We start from the raw sequence: 19,304 nt of genomic DNA, 5'->3' as shown, positions 1-19,304 counted from the left end.
ACCTATATATAGTCACAATATTTTTATAATTTTAAAGTTTAAATTTTTACGAAATTCATCAAAATTTAAAAAAAATTTTGTAGTTAAAAATTAAGAAAATGTTAATTTATAATAGCCAAGGCTTGAAAATCTATAATAGATACAAAGTTCCTCTTAAATAACTCTTACTGAAATCTAAACATCTAATAATTTTCAAAATAAAATTTTAATTTGAGAAGGTAAGAAATATTGTTTAATACTCGTAATATACGGTGATTTTAAAAGTATTAAGAACCCAGGTATAAATACTGATAATGTTTTGCTTATGTCAATTTTAACATCTATTGGCTAGTTATATGGAATTAAAATGCAATATTAAATTTATTTCCATTGATAATAAAATACATTTAAAATTTATTAGAACCTTAAAATAAAAATTTTTTAGTTAAATTTGTTCAATTCTATAGGTAGCGGGACAGTTATTATCAACTGTGGTAATTAACCATAAGGTGCTGAGTAACTGACTCATGGTCCATACAGTGATAGCATCATTAGCATCACAATAAGTAACCAATGGGTCTGTAAGCTACAGCTTATGAAGACCAGCACTAATTTTGCGAGATGTATTGAACAATAGATAGCAGGTAATATAACATCTGACAAATTGTGAAATATTTTATATATTTTTGATACCTAAAGTGTAGAGGATATAGTTGTCCAATTAACAATCATTTTTTTTGTGCAAGATAATAAATTTACAAATAAAATACCTAAAAATTTACAAAAATTTAAAATTAAATTTTGAATTATATCTATTCAACAAAATACAAAATAGATATGTAACAAACGAACATAGTGTAACGAGATAATACAAGAAAAATATCAGTCAAATCTCAGCCATAGTAACAATAATGTTTTTTATTACATTATTGTTTATGAATTTGCTGTATTTTATATTATAATATTATAACGTAAGTGAATAATATTGCGAAATATTTTTGTTCATAATTTTACTAGGACTAAAATAATATCAAAACAACAATCGTTTCCAGTTGTCTAAAATATTAGCTATAGAAAATTATATTAATCTAAATATCAGTTCCCTTTTGACCTGTTGAGCAATATTGTGTGTTAATGAGTCCTAAGGCTTTGGGTATATTTAAGAAATACACAAAGTTCAGACATCTGTGTTTGTGATTATTTCACTTTAATGTCCTGCTGTTATCGAACGTCCGGTATTTATTTAACATTAAAAATTATCTATTTCTATAAATATATGTAATATAGATATTATTATACATGTTTGTATAAAAAAACTAAGGATTCAATAAAATAAAACTAAGTTTTAAAAATTGAATAAATCTAAAATATATATATATATTATGTAAATGTAATTCAGTACGGAATATATAATAAAGCTTTGATTAGATGAGAATAAATAATAAAAATACTATTAATTTAACAATTAAAATTATAAATAAATAAAACTCACAAACAATACCTAAAAATAAAATAAATAAAATGTTTATGAACTAAAGTGTATTTTTAACACTTTAGTACATATTATTTATTATGTCAGAAATAATGGTGATTTAACACATAGTCTGAAATGTTAATTAAATTACCAAATAACAAAAAATTACTGTACAATAATACATGTTTAAAATGTTTTTAGATAGAGAAGAAGAAGATAAAGCACCACAGGCTGAAGATATGTAAAAAATAGAATATATTCAAACATTATTTCTGATCATAACTAATAATAATTGTTAATTAATGTTACATAAGTATAAAATAATAAAACAATTAATACAATTGATAGTTGACATTGTTTTATAAAATAATATGGCTGGATTTGAACCAAAGAAAGACCGTTTATATTTAACCATAAATATCAATGACCCTTGGCGGCTTGTTTAGCTGCCATTATCAAAGGAGTTAGACTGGCTAAAGGTCTGGAAAGCTTCAAAAATGGGTGCTGTAAACAATTTATAAAACATACATTGCATAAATAATTTTAAATATTAAGTTCTTAGATATATGCAATATTTAAATAATTTAATAGTAACCAATTTTTGCTTTTAATTGCATTAGGTACTACAGCCATAGTTTTATCAATTAACAAATATTGTTTTTTATTAAATAGATTCTCAAGAATATGAAAAAAGGTTAAATGTTATCAAATATTGGTAAAAGTTAATCTTAAACACATTTTTGCTATCAACTGAATATTATAAGACATGTGTAAAAACTGTGAAATGATTTTAATTGATAATAATACATTAATACCTCTAAATGCTGTTCTAGATTATTGACCTACCAGTTCTCATCAAATGATAAATTTTACTATTTTAGTATATCATCTAGAGAGAAAAAATAAAAACTATTTAAACATATTAATTTTTTATAAATCTTCAAATTTTTTATTTAAAAATAAAAATATTATTACTTTTGGATAATAATAACATACTATAATTAATTAATATTCTTAATTTAAAACTACAAATTAACATTTTTATTATCAATACCTAAAAAATAATATCATAACTGTAGTTCAAAAATATTTCTCAATATTATATGATGGTTTAATTTTGTAAAACTTCTTTTTTATTTGATGATAATAAAGTAAAAGATTTTTTCAAAAGACTTTTACCAGCTTCACCTATAAAACTTTATCAAGACTATTTTAATATAAAAAGTTTTTTGGTCATTCAAATTATTAAGGTTTATCAAAACATAAATAAAATATTTTAACATAAACACCTGAATTTTATTATTGCCGACAATTAGTACTCCAACTACCAAAGATTGAGCAAGATGTAAACCAATCACGAGTCTCTCTTTTTTAAATTATATACTTTTATAGCTCATTTTAAAGTACCTATCATCAATTTACTGTGTCTTTATTAATCAGAGAAAGGGATATTATTATCCATAGTATCCATAATAATAAGTTGAAGACAGTAGTTAACTGCTGAGTTTTTCTAAGAAAAATAAGTATTTAAATGATAAAATTTAATCATTTTGGTTATAAATTACTGCAATCTGTAATTATTTTCAATATTATGGTTACTGTTACAACTTATCCATTAATCAATTAAATATAAACTCCCTGCATTTATCAAATTGAATATTATTATCATATTGTGATCACTAAAAAGTGCAAAACAGATACATGTATAGTTAAAAAGTTAATTCATAAATCATAATCAATTGATAATAATTGGTTAAAGATCCCCCATTATATTTTTACACACGAGCCACCAACCATGTAATAGCGGCACTACATATAACATACATATAAATGTAAAATCAACATAAATTTAAATAATTGTTGTAGAAATACATGAAAATTATATTTGTCATATAAAATATAAACATCTAATGATCTCAAATAAAAAATAAATTTCACTATCTTACTTTTAGAAGTTCAGAGGCTGATGCACGATCTTCAACCTCAACTTCAAGGCACTGATCTAAAAAGTCTTGAAATATTGGTGACAATTTTTCTTTTTCTTTGATCTCTGGTTTTCCATTGGTTGCAATTAAATACAATGCCTAAATAAACATTTATATTAAATTAAAATACATTATATAAATAATTAGTTAACTAATAATTTTTTTTCATACCCTTAAAGGATTTTCATTCAAATATGGCGGTTCACCTTCAATCATTTCAATAGCCATTATACCTAATGACCATATGTCTACCTTAGGACCATATTGTTTACGTGTAACTACTTCTGGTGCCATCCAATATGGTGTACCAACCATTGTAGTACGTTTAGATTGCTCAGGTGAAATTTGAGCACAAAATCCAAAATCAGCTAATATCAAAATTATAAAATTAAATTTTTTTTCATAAATTAATTTAAAATTATCTAATTGTATCTAATTCATATTTATTTTTTATTTTTTGGACATTAAATAGAAAAAATATATTAGTCCAAAACTTTCAAGTCTTAAGTCGTTTTTAATGTATAGTTGAGTCACAACTACTAAAATAATAAAATTTTAAGAAAAATGAAATACATTTTTGGTAATGAAAATTAAAATAATCAAAATTACATTACTAAATAAATTATTGAATTCAAAATGTAAAAATTAAAGATTTGTGTTTAACCATCTTCAACTCATCATTTATAATTTTAACAATAAACAGTCATACATTTAATAATTACTTACTTAGCTTAACACTACCATCTAGTCCGAGTAAAATGTTATCAGACTTGATGTCTCTATGTATAACTTGATTGAAATGTAAAAATTGAAGTGCTTGAAGTACTTCTCGGCATACTGATGCTATTTGACCTTCATCCATACAAGTTTCTGTGACAACATCTGTTAAACTACCGCCTGGTAAATATTCCATTACAACCTACAAAAATATGACAAATATATGATTTGATATTATTTATAGTACACTCAATATTTTTTTATAAAATACATTTTATTTACAACCATTTAAATACTAATGTTTAGACAACATGAGTGAGATATCAAGGATAACATTTTTAATGTACTATTCCACTAACCTAAACCCTGAATTTGTATTAATTATTTAATATATTTTATACATCAATATTTTTAGTAAGTAGTTTTTGGATTATGAAATGAAAAATTTAATTTTCCATTGAATTGAAATAATATTAAATTTAAATTATTGTTTTTTTCACAGACATAAGAATAAAATAAAAATAGAGTAGTACAAATTATTAAATAAAAATTATTGTATGCAATCAATATTTTCTATTAGAAAAAAAATGTATAAAGGAAATCACTTTGTTGTAAAATTATTTAAGATAAGTAATTTTTATTGTTTTTGTGCATTTTTTTTTTAAATATTTATATTTTAGATTTTGAGCAGAATGATAAATATAATGATTTTACAATGATGTTTTATTTTTAATTTCTGTCCATTTGATTTCAATGTATTTTGGGGCAGTAAAAGTAAATGATTCCTACTATTTTTCAAAATTTGCAAAGAATTTTATAATTAAAAATTAAAAATTTGATACAGGATTCCAGATAAGTAATTTTTTCTTAAATCTAAAACTATTTAACATATATATAAGCACATTTTTTTAGTAACAGAATAAAACAACTAAAAATATTTAAAAAAATTATATTACTTCTAGAAAATGCTAACATAAATATTTCATGAAAAATAGGTATTTATAGTTCTTAATTTTTGAATTACAACAAAAATCAAATAAATTTAATAAGAAACTGGTTTTGTATAAATATTCTTGTTTCTGCTAATTTTATTTTGGTACACAATTATTTTTAAAAGTAATGTACATTTATTTTGTATTGTTGAACCCACATATTAATAGCAATTTTTTTTATAATAAAGCACCTTAAAAATTAAAGTATTTTCATTTCTTTAAAAAGTGATGACAAAAAAAAAAATACATAACACCAATACATTAACACAGTTCAAAACCAAAAATTGTATTTCATTGTTAAATTAGTAACACTCTATAGCAGTGTTTCCAAATCTATGGGTCGCGAAATTTTTTTTATGGGTCACATCTAGCTAAACTTACCCATAAATAAATATATACTCATACTATACAATCACAATTTTTTTTTATAGTGGGGGTGGGTTGTGTAATCAACAAGAGGTAAATTTGAGGATTGCCATTACTAAAAAGTTGGGAATCACTGCTCTATAATATATCTAAAATATATTTAATTATTACCCAGAGTTCATCTTGTACTAAATAACTATCTAAATAGTTCACAACATTTGCATGTTTATTTTCTCGCATGACTAGTATCTCATTAATAATAAGCTCTTTCTTTGGCTGTTGACCTAAATTCATTTGTTTTATAGCCACTTCCATACCAGTTGACGTTTCAATAGCTGTGTACACTGTACCAGATGCTCTGTAACAGTAATAATGATTAGTCAACTTATCATTACAATATATTGTGCAGGTATTATGAACTACAAGATAGGTTAACAAAACTTTGACTTACCCCTGTCCAATTTTTTCCATCTTGGTATATTTTCTATTTGGATCACCAACTGTTACTATCGTTTTAAGTTGTTCTAATATTTCATTATCAGCAACTTTTTTACGGCTAGTAGCAGTAGTATTATTTTTATTTTTATCCAATACTGGTACAGTTCCATTTGTTTGACTAGGCCGGTGAAGTGGAACCGGTGAAACTACTTTAGGTTCTTCTTGGGTGATGGACCTAGGTTCATCTTCTTCTATTGGTTTAGTATACACAGATTTTGTACGTTCAGGACGTACAGATACAGGTGGTGGAGGAGATGTTTGTTCATCTGTTGTGGGAGTTGTGGTCAGTGAAGGACTAGTGCTACCTGTTGATGAAGAAGGCTGGCTGCTACTGACACCAGAATATGATGAACTGCCTCCACTATGTGCACCACGCACTAATACTTCAGTAGGGGGAGTACTATTTTGTACTGGGTAACAATTGTATAAAATATAAAATTAGTATTCTTAAATAATATCAAAATAAAATTCATTAATTACCAATATTTGTGGCTGTGGTCATATACTTGGAAGTTTTTGATTGTTTACTGGAGTTATCAAACCAATTAAGAACATCAAGAACTGCTTGAGGATTCTTTTTTTGTTCTTGTTTGCTTATATTGGATGTTATTAAAAGTCGAGCCCATGCTTCTGGCATACCCTACATTAATAACAATATTTTTTATAAAACAATTCAATACATTTTAATAAATAAATTGTATAAATTCGCAAAAACAATTTATATAAATATTTTCCTCTGTTGAGTAATGAAAAATTAATAATGAATGTAGCTCAAGTAATATAGTCTATTTTAAAATAAAGTAAATCAATTACATATTATAAATAATATATCATGTTATTAAATAATAATGAAAAATAAAGATTGTAAATATCATTGATTTTTTTTTTTTAATTTATACAAAATTATTTATTAGTTTATATTTTTTAAATTATTACTTATTTATTTAGACTTAAACATGTAACATGAATAGTTCAAATAGTTAATAATAAATAAATTTGATTTTTGATCTTTTCAACAATAATAATTATATTACTAAATTTATTAATAATAAGCAATGTGATTATGTGCTGTAACTGTAACTACTAAAACACCAAACTCATTGTATGTCCATCTATGCTACTCACAAAGCTGTTGATGTTACTCACTTTATATGGCAGCTTGAAACAAGAAAAAACAAACACAGAATTCTAGAGACATTTGTCTATTTATCAGTATTAGTTTAGTGATTTAAATTAATGCATGCTAGACATTTTATCAATTATTCCAAATATGCAAAATATTGATATAAAACTGGTTTTTAACACATAATTTATTGAAAAGTGTACCAAAAACACTTATTTGAATATTTTATACATGTCATTATATTAATTTTATTTTTTTTAAGAAGTAAACAGAAAATTAAGAAACCTATTGTATAAAGGAACCCATAAAAATATTAAATGTGTTATTTTGATATTTCAATTTTTTATAATATGTATTATATACATTATAAATATACTACATCAAAGTATTAAAATCAATTAGATTAACAATATATTTAATTGTATGGTTATTTCTTAAACATAAAATATTTTGATTAAAATAAATTATGAATATTGATACATAAATATAACTAATAACTTACTGAACTTAATTATGCTAGTTAAAATTGTATTATTCAAGTGGAATATGCTTAATATTTATAAAAAAAAATAAGAATGAAAAGTTTTTCATTTTAAATTTTTAAATATTTTGAACTCTATGTTACATAATAGCTATAAAAAAAACATAACAAATCATAGAAATATAGAAATACTTGATTGTACTTAACAAATAAAATAAATTAATATAATATTTTATAGTAGAATTTATAACTATTATTAAATGTATTATTATTTATTTTTTTAACCAAGACATATCATCTATACACAGCTATCTACAATTGTAACTATTTCTACAATGCATAACAGAATATTTGATTCAGGCATTGATTGAAGAGTTTATGACAAGAAATATGAAAATGAGTTTCAGCTTGTTAAATAAGTTATAATCAGGAAAACAATGTAGTTAAAAGGCATTTCTATGGGTTTTAAATAATATATTTAAAATTTGAAATTATAAATATGATCTTGATATATTTTTGTGAATAATTTTGTACTTTTCTAGTATTTTTAAATTATACAAGTACAGGTACAATACATTATACTTTATTAGTGTTAATTTTAAATTGATTAGTTGTTTAATTATCATATATATATATGATAATTAAACAACTTTTCATAATGGCATATCTAGCAGCTAGTGATGAGAATTATATCATTAAATATATCCACTAAAAGGATTTTATTTGTTTAAAATAAATATTTAACTAAAAACTTATACCATAAGGTGCATTACAATAAGTAAATTTATGGGCCCATTTCTTTTAAATAAAAGCATTAAAGTATATATAAAAATATTAATATTAATTTGAATTCAAGTTTGATATTTTTAACTATTGTCATGCATATATTATAATAATCAATATTAAATATATAATGATTGATACAGTTTTATTATCTTTAATATTGGTCATTGATCAACAATAAGATTCAAGATAAAAATTTTCAATTTTATTTTAATTATAATTTGTTTTCTTATAACTCATACAAGTTTTTTGTCATTGACTTTTGTTACACTGAATATACAATTTTATTTTTATTATAAGGATTAATCATTTGCTAAGGCCATTTGAATTATCAGTATACACTTCATATATCTTGATTAAAAAAGTTTATGTTGATTAAAGTAATTTTAGAATAGAAAATTTTTATGAACAGGATTCTTGTAATTGTTAATAATAGTATAATGTTAAGCATTATTACTTTTTAGTAAATATGTATGTAAAAGAAAATGGAAAAACTATGTAATTACCAAGGTTTAGATAATATAATATTGTATTTAGTAATTATTATAGGATACAGGTAACAGAGTAAGCAATACGTTAGTTTAATATATCAAAGATCCTAAATATAAAATTATATTACATATTTTAAAAATGTTAGAAAATAAAATAAGAGAACAGAATATAGTACATTTACTATTGTTTTCATTATAATCATAATACTTATATTAGCCTTTGACAGACTAATATGTGACCTCGATATTTTAACTTAAATGTTGATACTATTTTCTATTTCCAAAAGGCACAATATAACATGTATTAAAATACTTTTAGCACTTTAAACTTTGAAGTCAAACTCCCTAATTATTACAATGTAACAACAATTTACAAGGTGTCTTTAAAAATGTATAAGGTATTAGATACCAATGATAACAAAAAAATAAAAAGATTTTAGAAAATTGTAATCAAAATATTTGTTATTTACACCCATTTATGAAGTCCTACACAACTTAAAATTTGAAGCCTTCTAACAAAAAATAACAAGTAAAATATTGTGACAAAATTTGCTATTTTGCATTAATATTTAAGTTTGAAATATATTAATAAGTATTTAATTGTGATTAATTTATCTTTACACAATTAGTTTTTAAGTAAAATCTGTTTTAACATTACAGAAACAATTTAACTATACATTTATTTTGGAGATGTTTATATAATAAGAATCATATCAAATATGAATTTCAAATGTTTAATTAATTCTGGTTATGTTCATTTTTTTTTAAAATTTGACTACATAGCAAAGCATATCTCAGCAAAATGTTAAATAATATGTGCAAATTAAACTATACATTAGCTCATTTTCTGTATCCATATGACCATATACCTATTTACATAACAAAATAATGATACTTACAGTAAACTCGCCAGTATGGGCATCAAAGCCTACATGCATGGTATGTTCAAAATTGGTCGGATAAGATATTTCTGGTTTATCTTCAGATCCAGTACCCCGTGTTTTCAGTTTACCAGTAACACGGCTTTTAGAAGTTTTCTTTTTGTGGTCTGAATCTGGTTCTTTAGGTAAGGGCCGCATAATATCCAAATTTGGTACCGAATCCCCGCGGGCAACTCTAAAACTGTTGTACATTGTAAAATATATAACTTAAAATAAAATACTATCATTATAATTACCTATTACTAGTTAGACGGACCGGAGGAGCTGGTGGCTTGTCATCATCATCTGACATTTTTATAAATTATTTAAAAAAATGACTACTAACTGATTGGCATTAGATTGTTCTAAAACAATTAACAACAAAAATTACAAAAAATTTTGTTGAAAAACATAATTAGTCGCCACTTATATATATTTTTTAAATATTTATTGTTTTGACTCCACCTAAATAAACATTAACTATTCACTATTTTTAGATTACCTTAAACATGAAAATTCTTGGGCCCATAGGTATGTAAAAATGTAAAATAATCATTTAATGACACATAATCAACCATGTTCTGTAGTAAGTGTATATTTAAAACTATTTAAATTTAATAAAAACTAAAATAAAAAGTTATTATCTAGTTAAAATAAATAATAGGAAGCAATATAAAAATGAAATAAATATCACATCCTGTAAAGATTGCTGATGAGTGATCCTAATACCCAAGATTCATTATCGCAAAAAATCATATCATAATTCTTGTGTTTCGTTGGTTACACTGAACTGTGGTAGATGCAAAGACGTTTTATAATTGGGCGCCAAATTTGATTTTTACCTCTAAGGATGTCTACAAAATAAAATTGTAAATACATATTAATATTACAATTAAAAATCAAAATGTATTTATTATTATAAAATAGTAAAATACTCGAGTTATAAATAATAATATACTCATTAGTTCAACTAAAGATGAAATATACAGATATTTTTAGATGTTACTAAAAATTATACATTTTTAAAGGTAGGTAATAAAAATTGTGTATATGTATAAAATATTACCCATATATTTTTTTTATATCTATAAACAATATACACATTAGCTGTATTCAAAATATTAGTGATTTTTAGGAAATTGAATATGGTGATTACTTTTGAATTCAAAGCCTAAGAGACACCACAATGTGAGTTAATACCCAATGTTTTTATATTTTTATGTTTACTGTGCATTCTGTATCCGGGAAAATTACACAAGGTTCAAGTTTTGTAGTAAATTATTATTATTATATATTGACTTTTACAATTACTAACATTTTATTAATTTAAATAATTTAATATTTATTACATAGAATAAGTACTGGTATAGATACAAGTACTAATTTTTAATTGTAATCTATAAAATAGTTTTCATAATATTATATAAAGAAAATGTTTACTTGATCTCATATTTTATTACATATCAGCTGGGAATGTTAAACTAAAACTAGAAACTACTACTCAACTCAAAAATATATTTTAGTTATACCATAACCATTAACCATAATATATTTTTACATATTGTAAATTAGAATATTTCAATATCCATCATCTTATTTTTTAAAGTCAACTATGTTAAAGCAAGTTGATAAACACCAAATAGATATTTGATATGATAATAATTCTAGAATACCTAAATATTAAATGTCTATACTCTATATAATGTTTGCATAACATATTATATAAGAATATACATACTAATTAGTACAATCTTATAATTACCATTTTCACATAAAATATGTCTATTTAATTAAAATGACAAAAATATTGATAAAATACATGTATAAATGTAAATTTAATCTTTACATACCTAAATTATTGCTTTTTATTTTATTTATAAATAGAAAATATAATTTATCCTTTAAATGTTTTTGGTAATTAATTTTTACAAAGAAATCAAATGAATAAAATATTAATATTTTTACATAAAAATATAATGTTATTTAGAATACATACTCCTTTAATATGTATTTACTGGTCATTATTCATGTATTGCAAGTTATCTTTTTTCAATTTAGCAACATATTTTTGAAACATTAAACACATCTTCTCACTTTGGTTTAAATCTTCTTTCCTATTAAATATTATTATTAAAAAAAAACTATACTTTTGACATATAATATTAGATTTTATGAAAATTAACATAAATATTTTCAAAGGACAAATTTTTTATATATTTTTAAGATATACCTAATCATCTGTTAACTATAGGTTTTTACCTCATTATGAGTTAGTATTCTTCAATTTATTGATACAATAAAATTAAATTGCTTTTTTAACACATATTTTACTAATATGATCTATGAAAAAAAATTAAAATAATCTAATACAATTAGTAGTTGCCTACCTTTTTTCTTTAAATGCTTGAAATTCTGATTGAAATTTTTTCTCAAGATTTATTAATTCAGTTTCATGATTGATATTAATTTTATCTATTTCTATTTTAGAGAGTCTTAGTTGATTATCTTTTTCAGCAAAATTAGTTTTTAAAATATCTATTTCCTTGGCTAATGTATCACTTGTTGTTTGAGCAGCTATATTATAAAGTTCTGTTTTATTTAACTTTATCAATTCATCTTTAGCCAATATCAAATTTTTTTGAAGTACTTTCATTGTCTCATTAGCTTCAACAGATTTTATTTCAGCTTCTGCTAATTTAATTTCTAAATCTGACTTTTCTTTATGTAGAGTTTTTATCTTTGTATTTAACAAAAGTAACACATTTGTCTAGAATAAATAAAAGTTAAACATGGTTTAAAATAAATAAATACCAATGTATACAACCTGTTTATCGTAAATTTTTATTTCTTCTTGTTGTCTAATTAAATTGTTCATATTTATTTCATTACTAATTTTATTTGAAATTTTACGATGATACATATTTGTAAGAAGTAACTTTTTAATAGCTATTAATTCATCTAAAAACAAACATGTTAAATAGCAGTTAATAGTTATAATTTTTAATTTGTTTTTATGTAAGTAGATAACTATTGTAATTTGTAACCAGAATAATCTTTTATGTTTAGTTCTGTTGAAGATTTAAAATTTTCCCATTCTCCTTTTAATGTCTTTAGTTCATTTGTCAATTTTGGTAAAACTTCTATTAATCGTTGGCATTCTTTTTTTTCTTGTAAAACTTTAATGTCACAGTTTTTTTTAATTTTTGAAATAATATAAAATATTTTATCTAAGTCCTAAATAAAGAAAAATAATTGCATTAATATCATTAATATTTTTTAGTGATATCAAAAGTTTAAAACCTCTAAATTCATGTATTCCATATCAGAATTTGGAATTTCATTGCTTATTTTTGTTATAAGTGAGTTTAAACTTTGTTTATTAAAAGATGCCTCTGATTTTATCTTTTTAATTTGGTTTGAAATAAGTATATAATTTTCTTGGTCTTTTAAACTTTTTTTTTTTAATTCTTCAAGTTCTTGTTTTTGTTCTTGATTTTTTAATTGGAGAAGTTGTAGGTTTGATTGTAGTTCACTTTAAACATTTTATACTGCTTTAATGAATTAAGTTAATTTTAATGACAAATATATAATTAAATAAACATTTTACTCGACACGATTATGATATTGATTGTTAAGAATGTTCAATTGTGTTTGATAATTTTTATCTACTGATGCTACATGTTCAAGGAGACTTAAGTTTCTAACTTGAACTTCTTTTTGATTAATTTCATTTGATTTATTCTGTTTTAGTTGTTCAGCTATAAATAAAATAATTATAATCATAATCATAATCATAATTAAGTAATTACAAGTAATTTATAACTGATTCATGATCAATTAAGTGTTAAAAATAAAAATAAATTATATTATATAAATTATTTCTTAATAATTATTCTAAGTTTAAGGTAAAACTATCTACAAACTAGAAACGATAATAAAGTTTTCAACAATTTATTTTAATTATTAAACATAATATAATCATTACTTTTATTTTTGACATACCTATCATAGAAGACATTTCCATAGATACAGAATTTCCTTGAATATTTAGTTCTAAAAGAATTTCATTGTTTTTTAAAGATTTCATTAATAATTCTGCTCCTGTTTCACCTACACAATTCCAACTTAAATCTGAAATTATCAAACCTTGCATTAAAATTAAAAAAAAATAAAATAGATTCAGTGCCTCATTTACTTAATAATTTTATAGGCTATTAGTTATATGAAAATTTTAAAATCAGGATAAGTCAGCTGTATATTAATACATATAAAAATTAGATATAATATTAATAAAATACAATTCATATTTTTATAATGTATAATTTTAATCTTAACTCTTTTTTTAAATATAATAATACACTACAAAGCCCAAAAGATATTATAATTTTTTATATTTATATATATATAAATGTTTATTCAAGAAATGTGATCATATTTACCGATATTCTTTAAACTTTTATTTATGTTTAACATTTTAGCTAAATGATAACCACATGTTTGACACAGGTTATTATTTGCCAAAATTAAAATATTTAAAACTGTATTTGACTTTAAACTATGACACAACTGGGAAAATGTATCAACTGAGTCACCAATATTATTCCAATCCAATCGTAGTCTTAAAATATTTATAAACAATGCATTTATTTATATTGTAATTGTGTGCAATGAATGAAGTTAATAAAATTAAAATTTAACAAGTAACATACTCTGTAATATTATTGTTATTTAATAATATTTTAGAAATATATGTAGTTAGAGTATTTCCAATTTGATTTCCCTTTAAATTCAATATCTTTAAATTTGTTAAATAATTCACTGAATTTAAAATGTCCTTCAACCCATTAACTGGTAGTAGACAATCAGACAAATTCAAAATATTAATAGTTGATGCATATTTTAAAGTTTTGGCTATCAATGAACAAGAATGTTTTGTTATTGTAGTGCTCTTCAAATTTAATTCACCATAAACACTAAAATCAAAATTGTTAAAATAAGCAACCATTTTTTTATTATTATTAAAATTACCTTGCATTGTATAAACATGATACAATAAATTCGTTGGATGGTATTTTGTTTTTTAAACATAATGTTTGATAAATATTGCAAATATCTATATCCATAATAATTAATAATATATGTTATAATATTTATAGGTCATAGAAATTGAAGTTCAAAGATAAATTAAAGAATATTTTTGAATAGTTTATAATTATATATAGAATATACACTATGGTACTATAAAGCGAAAATTTAATGTTTTAACAAATAACAATTATTGGCTATTATTAATTATAATCAAGGAAAAAATTAAAAAATAAGTTTGTAGAATTGGTATTTTATTTTTGAAATGATAACGGCTATTAGTATCTTTAGCTGTGGTATTTGCTTTATCTCTTCTGTAATGATAATTGATAAAGCATAAATAATAAATATATTCGTGATTACTGATTTGTTAAGCTATTCAATAGTAATAATAGTATTCATTAATCATTATTCAACTATTTATTTAGTATGAATAACTACAATTTTAGTTTAAATATTAAACTTTTCAATCTTTCTATAATTAAGACATTTAGAGTATAGTATATTATTATTATATAGATATTTGTGGGTTATTAGTTTTTATTTTAAAAATGCCCACTATACTTGAAGGTGGTCCTGAATACAATAAACTTATATTTAATTACGATCGTAGTTGGACTGATGATTTACCAGTTTGTAAGGTATCAGGTATGTGGAAAATAAATACAATATTTTCTACAAAAATTCTGTAAAACAATTTAAATGTACAACTGTACAAATATGTTTTAGGTGTAGGATACTTAACCCGTCAAAGATATGATGAACTAGGTCAACGCAGAGATGAACTGGAATCTGAAGATATTAGTCTTCGATGTTGTTATGATGACGCAGGTGTTGTATGGTTATATGGACTTTTTAATGGTCATAATGGGGCAGAAACAGCTCGGTTTGCTCGAGATCGTATTGCTGCAGAAATTTTATTAGGTCAATTGCCTACTACTGAAATGGACCAAGCTGCTAAAGAAATAATTCAGTAAGCAATTAATATTAATATAATTAACATTTGATTAAACACTGTAAAAAAAATTATAAAATTATAGACAAAGTTTTCTTTCTGTTGAGGGAACTTATCTTGAAACTATTGATAATAAATTACTTCAAAGAGCGAGTCTATTACTTCAACTTCCTGAAGGCATATCACATTATGATGCTTATCAACAATATCCTCAAATTGTAAATTTTACAATAATATTCAATATTATTCATTGTAAAAGTTCTAAATAGTAATTACAGATTATTTTTCAGATAGAAAAATTAAAGGAACTAGAAGAAGAATTATCGTGTGGTACTGGAGCATCTATAGCAATACTTAAAAATAATCGTTTGTATGTTGCAAATGTAGGAGAAAGTCGTGTATTATTATGTAAAACTGATAAAGATGACGTTTTGAGAGTGATACAACCAACAGTTGACCATAACTTGACAAATTTAGATGAAGTAATGAGGCTAACAAATCTTGGACTCAAAATAGCTGATGGAAAGATTAATGGTTGGATCATTAAAATGAATAGCTAAGAATAATATGCACAAATTGATAAAACTGTTTAGGTAATAGAACTATTGGAAATCAATCGTCAACAAGATGTTTATGTAATTACATGATAAAAGGTGCTTACAAAGACTATGAAGAACTTAGTGCAGCTTCAGCTGAACCAATTATAGCTGAGCCTCATATTGTTGGGGGTATTTCTATTGATTCATCATACAGGTAAAATTATTTCAGTTGATTTAAAAATAAGCGAATTAAAAAAAATTATACTAACAGATTTATGATGATTGCTTCTCCGGGTCTCCTGAAAACTTTAGAAGAAGCCACAGGCACCAATCAAGTGAACAAGGAATTAGCATTATTAGTAGTTGAACAAGTAAATACATTAATGTGATTCAGTGTTTAATATAATTATTATATAAAATATATTTACTTAAATTTTTTTTTATCTCCAAGTTACGAGTACAGTCTACATTAACTGGCGTTGCTCAAGCTGTTGTAGATCATATAGCTAGAATATATCATGATACTTATGAAGCACAAGATAATGCTACTGGAGCTACTCGTCCAAATATTATGTTAATGATACGTAATTTCAATTTTGCAATGCCTAATGCAATTACCGAACAACAACATAGCTGGAATGGCTCATATGATCAAGGTTGATATTAATTATATATTTTATAAAAATAGTTTGCATGAAACTTTTTTTTTTCAGATACAGCTATTAACTTGACTGAAACTACAACATCAACTTCAACTGATCCATCAAGCGGTTCAATCAAAGCTATATTGCCATATGTTGACTTCAGTGAATTTAATTCAAATGTTGATAAAGCTAAAGCACAAGGCACGCTTCCTTCAAATATCAACTTTTTCTACGAATAGATCAAATATTATTAGAATTTATTTTTTAGTTCAGTATCTAAATTCTAAATTGCAACACATTATTGTTATTCTATAGTTAAATTTTATTTTTGTATGCTGTTCCTAACATAAACAAATACTTGAATTAATGTATTTCTTTTTTTACTTTTTTATTTATTTGCATTAACTGAAAACAAAAATGGAATTTTATTTAACTGCTGAAAATAAATGTTTATTTAAGCACCCAATTTTATTTATAGATTTCAATTTATTAAGAGTATATTCAATCTGTAAAAATTAATAATATATAACAAACATATTTAAATAGGTAATGTTTGACATAGGAGTCAGGCCTTTTCAGCTAGATTATTTTTAGTTTAATTTACATGTAAAATTTATATTATATGGGTATAAATAATATTTCCACATATTAACTTTACATAATTGTTGCACCCAGCGTCCCTTTTTCAAAATTATTTTTTTCTTTTTCATCCAGGACATAAAAACCAACTCATAGTTTTTTTTCACTAAAAAAAAAAATCAAGATGAAGAAAAAAAATCGAATGAGTAGTTGTAGTCAATTCAGAGAACATGTTTGAGACGAAAATTCTCATTTTCACATTTATATATTATATACCTATATAGATTATGCTAATGCTATAATCTATTAATAAAAACTACTTTCTGTTTTTTATGTGACATGAGATAATGATGCTAGAATACTATAGCACGGATCTAGAATCAAGATCTGGGAGGCCCCAACAATATTTTTACAACACAAATACAATTATAATATAATATAGGTACTTTATTCATAATCTAAACATTTTGTCACAATAGTAGGTATAGGTAATCAAAATAATAAATAAATTATTGATTATTTAATATATAAAGCGACAATATGATAAAAGAAGTTTAGATTTTAATAGTGAGAAATAATATGTCTGGGGGGCCTGAGCCTCTAGCACTCCCTGGATTAAACTAAATAAATAGTATTCTTATGGTTTTATACAAATAAAAATATTGAAATATTTTAAATATGAGTGGGTGGGTAGGGAAATACCTATACATTACAACTTATCTATGCTGTATTGCTGTGATTCTTGTTTCATGCTAATTATTAATTATTAATGACTCCACCTCCATATTTATTAGTTCTTTTACCTTCGCTAATTTTTTTTTTAAACTTTTTTCCAAAAAAAAATTGTTCTAAAGATTTGAAAGAAACTAAAAATTTGAGTATATATTATTATTTATTAGGGCAAGATCAAAAAGAATTGATTAATCATTTAATATTATATCATAATATATCATCAACATATTTTTAGATTCTGAACGGAGTAATGAATGTATTGATTTTACAATGATGTGTGTCTTATTTTTATTTTTGTGTCTGTCATCACGTTTTGGAGTAGTAATAGTGCTTTTACTTCATCCCATCTTTTGAAAAGGAAATTGAATCTGTTGAAACTTTGGGGGGTCAAAAGTAAAAAATGTTCAGTAGTTTTCAAAAACGCCAGGAAAAACTCTGAAAAAGTAACGGAAAAACGGGAATTTTTACGCATAACCACTTTTCGATAAAATCGATTTTTCAATTTTGCAGTAACTCAAGAACGAATCATTGTAAATACTTGAGATTTTCACCAAGTGTTTATATTAACGTTATCTATTTACGATTAAATTATTATTCAAAATATTTAGAATTTTTTTAAACTATTTATTTATAGACCATTGAAATTTTTGATTTTTTTTCTTGAAATGCCGATAAAAAAACTGATAAAAAATCTTTAAAATTTAATACAAAGTTTAATATAAATTGTTCTTATTGTAGTAAAAAAAAATAAAAAATAGTTAGTCACAATTTTTGTTTATACGCATTAAAAGTTCAAATGTTTACAAAATATGTCAAAATCACGAAAAATTGCAAATAATTTTGAAGTTGAAAATTCATAAAATTTTTGTAATTTATATCTAAGGTTAAAAAACCCCACACAAGGTTCTCCATACTCCATATCTTTTTCTTCAAATAACTGCAAAAAAAAGTTCCAGCGACA

General features: G+C 23.3%; 3 protein-coding genes across 7 annotated transcripts; 1 reads left to right on the top strand and 2 right to left on the bottom strand.

Moving 5' to 3' along the window:
• Positions 1–1,163: 1,163 nt before the first annotated feature.
• LOC132921244 (serine/threonine-protein kinase Pak) lies at positions 1,164–10,472 on the bottom strand. 2 transcript variants are annotated; one of them, XM_060984159.1, is made up of 11 exons: positions 10,312–10,472; positions 10,067–10,174; positions 9,789–10,011; positions 7,137–7,169; positions 6,492–6,651; positions 5,965–6,421; positions 5,685–5,871; positions 4,165–4,357; positions 3,610–3,806; positions 3,400–3,537; positions 1,164–1,957 (listed from the first exon to the last, which is right to left on the bottom strand). In XM_060984159.1, the coding sequence occupies exons 2-11, from the start codon at positions 10,120–10,122 to the stop codon at positions 1,874–1,876; spliced, it is 1,728 nt and encodes a 575-aa protein (XP_060840142.1). In that variant the 5' UTR covers positions 10,123–10,174; positions 10,312–10,472; the 3' UTR covers positions 1,164–1,873. The 2 variants fall into 2 exon arrangements, with proteins under 2 accessions (XP_060840142.1, XP_060840143.1); XM_060984160.1 differs by lacking the exon at positions 7,137–7,169 and having other exon boundaries at positions 10,312–10,471.
• A 51-nt stretch (positions 10,473–10,523) lies between these two features.
• Positions 10,524–15,082, bottom strand: LOC132921242 (leucine-rich repeat-containing protein 45-like). 3 transcript variants are annotated; one of them, XM_060984156.1, is made up of 11 exons: positions 14,838–15,082; positions 14,519–14,782; positions 14,249–14,427; positions 13,812–13,940; positions 13,417–13,567; positions 13,110–13,341; positions 12,854–13,043; positions 12,634–12,767; positions 12,197–12,576; positions 11,806–11,923; positions 10,524–10,663 (listed from the first exon to the last, which is right to left on the bottom strand). In XM_060984156.1, exons 1-10 carry the CDS (start codon positions 14,930–14,932, stop codon positions 11,821–11,823), a joined length of 1,857 nt encoding a protein of 618 aa, XP_060840139.1. In that variant the 5' UTR covers positions 14,933–15,082; the 3' UTR covers positions 10,524–10,663; positions 11,806–11,820. The 3 variants fall into 3 exon arrangements, with proteins under 3 accessions (XP_060840139.1, XP_060840141.1, XP_060840140.1); XM_060984157.1 differs by lacking the exon at positions 11,806–11,923 and having other exon boundaries at positions 10,555–10,663; XM_060984158.1 differs by lacking the exons at positions 14,249–14,427; positions 14,519–14,782 and having other exon boundaries at positions 14,838–15,079.
• Positions 15,083–15,264: 182 nt separating this feature from the next.
• On the top strand, positions 15,265–17,498 carry LOC132922516 (TGF-beta-activated kinase 1 and MAP3K7-binding protein 1-like). Of its 2 annotated transcripts, none has more exons than XM_060986081.1 (8): positions 15,265–15,542; positions 15,624–15,867; positions 15,941–16,067; positions 16,140–16,383; positions 16,443–16,602; positions 16,660–16,759; positions 16,840–17,044; positions 17,102–17,498. In XM_060986081.1, exons 1-8 carry the CDS (start codon positions 15,446–15,448, stop codon positions 17,269–17,271), a joined length of 1,347 nt encoding a protein of 448 aa, XP_060842064.1. In that variant the 5' UTR covers positions 15,265–15,445; the 3' UTR covers positions 17,272–17,498. The 2 variants fall into 2 exon arrangements, with proteins under 2 accessions (XP_060842064.1, XP_060842063.1); XM_060986080.1 differs by having other exon boundaries at positions 15,266–15,542; positions 15,935–16,067.
• Positions 17,499–19,304: the final 1,806 nt, after the last annotated feature.

This window comes from Rhopalosiphum padi, chromosome 2 (genome assembly GCF_020882245.1).
Source record: "Rhopalosiphum padi isolate XX-2018 chromosome 2, ASM2088224v1, whole genome shotgun sequence".
NCBI lineage: Eukaryota > Metazoa > Arthropoda > Insecta > Hemiptera > Aphididae > Rhopalosiphum > Rhopalosiphum padi.
This window is presented reverse-complemented; position numbering and strand designations above follow the sequence as displayed.

Bases quoted from the DNA above. Each gene is read 5' to 3' on its own strand.
- LOC132922516 (XM_060986080.1), top strand. From the start codon at position 15,446: ATGCCCACTATACTTGAAGGTGGTCCTGAATACAATAAACTTATATTT. The intron at 16,068-16,139 runs GTAAATTTTACA...ATTATTTTTCAG, and splicing joins ATCAACAATATCCTCAAATT to ATAGAAAAATTAAAGGAACT. The intron at 17,045-17,101 runs GTTGATATTAAT...TTTTTTTTTCAG, and splicing joins GAATGGCTCATATGATCAAG to ATACAGCTATTAACTTGACT.
- LOC132921242 (XM_060984156.1), bottom strand. From the start codon at position 14,932: ATGGATATAGATATTTGCAATATTTATCAAACATTATGTTTAAAAAAC. The intron at 14,783-14,837 runs GTAATTTTAATA...TTTTGATTTTAG, and splicing joins TCATGTTTATACAATGCAAG to TGTTTATGGTGAATTAAATT. The intron at 13,941-14,248 runs GTAAATATGATC...TGATAATTTCAG, and splicing joins TAAAAGTTTAAAGAATATCG to ATTTAAGTTGGAATTGTGTA.
- LOC132921244 (XM_060984159.1), bottom strand. From the start codon at position 10,122: ATGTCAGATGATGATGACAAGCCACCAGCTCCTCCGGTCCGTCTAACT. The intron at 10,012-10,066 runs GTAATTATAATG...AATGTACAACAG, and splicing joins GTCCGTCTAACTAGTAATAG to TTTTAGAGTTGCCCGCGGGG. The intron at 6,422-6,491 runs GTAATTAATGAA...ATTGTTACCCAG, and splicing joins GACCACAGCCACAAATATTG to TACAAAATAGTACTCCCCCT.